A 6000-nucleotide genomic window follows, 5' to 3' on the forward strand; every position below is an offset into this window, starting at 1 on the left:
AAAAAAGTTGGGACAAAGTACAAATTGTAAATAAAAACGGAATGCAATGATGTGGAAGTTTAAAAATTTCATATTTTATTCAGAATAGAACATAGATGACATATCAAATGTTTAAACTGAGAAAATGTATCATTTAAACAGAAAAAATAGGTGATTTTAAATTTCATGACAGCAACACATCTCAAAAAAGTTGGGACAAGGTCATGTTTACCACTGTGAGACATCCCCTTTTCTCTTTACAACAGTCTGTAAACGTCTGGGGACTGAGGAGACAAGTTGCTCAAGTTTAGGGATAGGAATGTTAACCCATTCTTGTCTAATGTAGGATTCTAGTTGCTCAACTGTCTTAGGTCTTTTTTGTCGTATTTTCCGTTTTATGATGCGCCAAATGTTTTCTATGGGTGAAAGATCTGGACTGCAGGCTGGCCAGTTCAGTACCCGGACCCTTCTTCTACGCAGCCATGATGCTGTAATTGATGCAGTATGTGGTTTGGCATTGTCATGTTGGAAAATGCAAGGTCTTCCCTGAAAGAGGCGTCATCTGGATAGGAGCATATGTTGCTCTAGAACCTGGATATACCTTTCAGCATTGATGGTGTCTTTCCAGATGTGTAAGCTGCCCATGCCACACGCACTAATGCAATGCCATACCATCAGAGATGCAGGCTTCTGAACTGAGCGCTGATAACAACTTGGGTCATCCTTCTCCTCTTTAGTCCGAATGACACGGCGTCCCTGATTTCCATAAAGAACTTCAAATTTTGATTCGTCTGACCACAGAACAGTTTTCCACTTTGCCACAGTCCATTTTAAATGAGCCTTGGCCCAGAGAAGACATCTGCGCTTCTGGATCATGTTTAGATATGGCTTCTTCTTTGAACTATAGAGTTTTAGCTGGCAACGGCGGATGGCACGGTGAATTGTGTTCACAGATAATGTTCTCTGGAAATATTCCTGAGCCATTTTGTGATTTCCAATACAGAAGCATGCCTGTATGTGATGCAGTGCCGTCTAAGGGCCCGAAGATCACGGGTACCCAGTATGGTTTTCCGGCCTTGATCCTTACGCACAGAGATTCTTCCAGATTCTCTGAATCTTTTGATGATATTATGCACTGTAGATGATGATATGTTCAAACTATTTGCAATTTTACACTGTCGAACTCCTTTCTGATATTGCTCCACTATTTGTCAGCACAGAATTAGGGGGATTGGTGATCCTCTTCCCATCTTTACTTCTGAGAGCCGCTGCCACTCCAAGATGCTCTTTTTATACCCAGTCATGTTAATGACCTATTGCCAATTGACCTAATGAGTTGCAATTTGGTCCTCCAGCTGTTCCTTTTTTTGTACCTTTAACTTTTCCAGCCTCTTATTGCCCCTCTCCCAACTTTTTTGAGATGTGTTGCTGTCATGAAATGTCAAATGAGCCAATATTTGGCATGAAATTTCAAAATGTCCCACTTTTGACATTTGATATGTTGTCTATGTTCTATTGTGAATACAATATCAGTTTTTGAAGTTTGTAAATTATTGCATTCCGTTTTTATTTACAATTTGTACTTTGTCCCAACTTTTCTGGAATCAGGGTTGTACATTACTCTATGCAAACAAGGCTTTGTCTAATTAAATATGCACAGTCAGGAATCCCCACAAGACACTGACCACCTAGTGTTGCATTGCCCAGTAACAGCAGTGCCAGGGGGCTACACCACTATACATGAGAGGCGACACCTTTAACAACTGGCTTAGAGATGCTCATCTGGAGGTGTGACACCATACAAAACTACTACGACTCCTAATCAACATTTCAGGTATTCCTTAGTCGTATCCTTATACTCAGCAACAGGAAGAAATGTACATTTTCATGAATGCAGGTCTTCTAGTGTTTTCACTGTAATTAGTGTATTTATAAGGTTTATAAAGGACATAGATATGTGTGTCATAATGACGTAAATTGCATATATATCAGGAAGCACGTTTTTAAGGGATATATGACATGATGTGACTGTGAAGTGGGAGGAGCTTCAGATAATGTAATGGTTGCGAGGGGACAAGAAAAAAAACAGTAAAATAAACATATTTCTGTTAAGTTTTGATATTTTTATTACTCGTTTCTTCAGCATATATTAATAGATAAACATCCTCTGTATACTTACAGATTTGATATGTTTAAATGGAGTGTATCAGAGTCCATTTAAAATGGCACTCTAATCCTAAATTTAATAGAGTCCTAAAGTTCATCATCACTCATCTGAGACAAAAGCAGTTAAGCTATAATCTAATGCTCATACTGCCTGACAAATTGGCTGTGTTGTTTGTCGATGCATAACTCAAGGCGCAGTACCGGTACTGATTTCAGTTGTGAGGTGTAAGGAAGCATAGCAACAAGATATTAATATTAATTCCTCATACACTTATTTACACACAGGTCGGTTGTCTGCTGTCACTGCATCAAACCCTTATTTATCCTATTAGGGCTTAAAGTAAATTGTCATTACTGTTAAATCACAACAGATGAGAGGTAAACACAATTCAAAATAAATTAGATTCCACAATATTTTTAATGAAACAACATGGAATACTGTATCCTGAACAAATAATTTGTCAAAAATTAAATGTTCACAATGTCTCCTTTATCCCAAATGTACTCGATCAGTCAAGACATGTTTAATGTCTGTAGTCTGCCCTTTTAGTATTTAGGACAAAGGGGAACACTGTGTAGTACCAGTCAAAAGTTTGTGCACCCCTACTCATTCAACAAAATCCCCAAGGATCACTGTTAGTGAATTACAAAAAAAAGTAAAATCTTAGGGTTTCCAAGTTTCCAAAACCACCATCAGAGGCCACCTCCATGACAAGAGATTATTTGGAAGGTATGCCAAAAAAAAGTATTTTCTGTCAGTTAACCACAAAGATGAGCACCTGACACTTCTCCAACAGGCTGAGGAAGTTTGGTATGTCGCCTAAGATCCTCAGCAACTTCTACAGCTGCGCGATTGAGAGCATCCTGACCAAATGCATCACTGTGTGGTACGGCAGCACTACGGCTATGGACCACAAATGCCTGCAGAGAGTGGTGAAGACTGCTGAGAGGATCACCAGAACTCCACTGCCCTCTCTGCAGAGCATCTACCACCGCAGAGTCCACAGGAGAGCTGCTTCCATCCTCAAAGACCCCACCCACCCCCAGCCGGACTGTTCACACTTCTACCCTCAGGCCGGAGGTACAGAAGTGTGAAATGCAGGACTGTCAGATTAAAGAACTCTTTCTTTCCCACCGCCATCAGACTCCTGAACAGCAAACAGGAGTCTATAACCATGGACTACCTCCTTGTAAACTGTCCTTGACTGTTTACATTTGTTTGTACATGTTTGCACACTACTGCCCTTTTTGACTGCTCCGTTCTATCATTGCCTTATTTTTGTATTATACTGCTTATTTTGCACTATATTACCTTTATTTTGTACTATATTACTTTTATTTTGTATTATACTATTTTTATTTTGCACTATATTGCTTTTACTTTGTATTATTTCTTCCACCTATTTATTGTTGTAATTTGGCATTCATGGTGGACAGCAAACTAAGAATTTCATTGTGCAGGAGGACATGTTCCTTACTGTGCATATGACAATAAACACTTTGAATCTTTGACTGGAACCGTGTTCTATGGTCTGATGTAACAGAAATGGAGCTTTTTGGCAATAAACACTCAAGATGGGTATGGCATAAAAAGAAGGATGACTATAACGAAAGTTATTGATGTGCCAATGTATGTACACACGCACATTCATAGTTTTTTCTGTGTTCTGACTATTTTCTACATTGTAGAACAATACTGAACACATCAAAACAATGAAATAACATCTGGAACATATATGGAATTATGCGGTAAACAAAAAAAAAAGTGTTAAATAAGCTAAATATGTTTCATATTTTAGATTCTTCAAAGTAGGCACCGTTTACCTTGATGACACTTCGCACACTATTGTTGTCTTAATGCATTTGAGATCAAACATTAAGTAGTAAATAATAAAAATACAGTAAATAGCCCTATTCCACAACTGTAGTAAGCCATATTATGTCAAGAACCGCTCAACTAAATAAAATAACTAAATAAACTAAATAAAAATAAATTACATCCATCATTACTTTAAGACATGAAGTGACATTTAATTCATAAAAATAAAGAAAAAACATTGAATTAGAAGGTGTGTCTAAACTTTTGACTGGTACTGTATTTCATATTTGACCAAATTGTTCCTCTAAATCAGAGGTTGGCAACTAGTAGATCATAAGTTGTCAAATCTGAAGCTAGTGAGACAAAGAAAGACCACGTTCATTAGCATGGGTTCATTAGTATCCATTCATCTGCAGTAAGTTCTTCAAATTTCATGGGCCAGTACATTCAAAGATGATAACTCTGGTATGGCTAGTATTTGTCAAACATTCTGTGGGAGTAGGAGCTTCAGCAGGATTAAAGAGACAGTCATGTGCACACCTCTATCTCAGAGTCCACTAGCCAATAAGTGGTAATGTGAAGCACCACAGCAAAACAGCACAAAACAACTTCAAATTGTTTTATTTACAGCCATGAAATAATCATTAAGTGTTATTTCATGGCTAATCATTATTATTAATTGTTAAGCATTAAAAGATAACTGCTGTCACTGTTCTGTCATGTTGTTGTTGTTGTTGTTGTTTATCCGGACCTTCATAACTAATTGTAATGGAGTCTATCTAATTGGACGCTTACAAATTTTAGTTGAATACCTCTGCTCAAAAATTAATACAAAGCAGGTCTCTCACCTGAGGGTGAAGATCTCCACTGATGAAAGAGCAGAAGCAGCCAGGAAGACCGACACTGTCTCTCTTTGCCTGAATGGCCTGGAAGGCACCATCACCACAAAGTTCCTGTCCAGGCGAAGTTCGGAGAGTGGCTGAAACAGACGTACACTGCCGATCCTCCGCATGGGTGTAGGCCCTGAAAAGTATCCAGCCGGCCCCTGTGGCTCAGAGCGGATAGCACCTGCCTTACGGGAACTTTCTGGTTTACATTTGCCGGTTTCTGTGGACTGTACCATATAGTAGAGCTCCACAGGGGTGCCTTCAGTTTGAGGTGTTCTTTGTCTCCCAGGCACCACACTAGGTGGGCTGAACCAGCTGGGCAGCGGCTCCAGTTCGGCCACGCAAAGCCCCAGTTCACCTTTCAAACGGCATGTGCCTCGAACCTCCTGCGTCTCATGGAAAGCAAACATCCGGATGCAAGGGAGATGGTCCACAGTGCTGTAGTCATCCCAGTCTCGGCCTACGACATAGAACAAGACCTGGACCTTGGGCCAGCTGAGGTGGATGCGCTCACTTATGATGAAGGTCTGAATCTTCCAGTTAAAAGTGAACAGTGGAGAAGAAGCTGAAGAAGATAAAGATGATGTTGATGGGTTGTTGAAGAACCCTGGATCAAGGAGTTCCATGGGTATGGGCTGCTGCACGGAGAAGGGTCCATAACTAGCATTGACCACAGGGTTTCTCCTGGCCTGCTGAATAAAGAAGAGCTCAGTGCGTGCCTGTAGACTGGAGTTTCTCATGATGTCCTGGTTGGCCTCCTTGAGGAAGAAGGCTAGCTCCGCATTCAGCACCTGGTACTGCACTGGCAGGTACGTAGGCACAGCGCCATATCTTGGCAGACCTTCCAGCAACAGTCGGCCATCCATCACTGCCAAGCAGGAGAGAAGACAGGGAGAGACATCACTCATCTTTTTGATTATACTCAGTTCCTCTGCAATAAGACCTTTAACCTGAGAGCTGAAGTGCAGCAGCTGCTCAGAGCCTCTCACCACGCTACACACTGAAAGTTATTTGTCTCTGACATTGTGCAGTGTCTGCTGGCCCACTTTCTAAACCAGACTGCCTCATTATCAAGCTGGAGCAGTGCTCCAGAGATATTTGGACCGATTGAGGCTCCTGAGAGTCCCTATTGATTTTGCGTCACTGATT

At 40.5% G+C, this 6000-nt stretch overlaps 1 protein-coding gene across 1 annotated transcript in view; it reads right to left on the reverse strand.

The window, feature by feature from the left end:
• Window positions 1-5717, reverse strand: part of si:dkey-112m2.1 (transmembrane protein 132D) — a 424830-nt gene extending 419113 nt beyond the window's left edge. The window contains exon 1 of the mRNA XM_060935984.1: window positions 4813-5717. Coding sequence (XP_060791967.1) covers window positions 4813-5717 — 905 coding nt within the window. The remainder of the gene's footprint in view (window positions 1-4812) is intronic.
• Between the last annotated feature and the right edge of the window lie 283 nt (window positions 5718-6000).

Source organism: Neoarius graeffei, chromosome 12, assembly GCF_027579695.1.
Source record: "Neoarius graeffei isolate fNeoGra1 chromosome 12, fNeoGra1.pri, whole genome shotgun sequence".
Taxonomy (NCBI): Eukaryota; Metazoa; Chordata; class Actinopteri; order Siluriformes; family Ariidae; genus Neoarius; species Neoarius graeffei.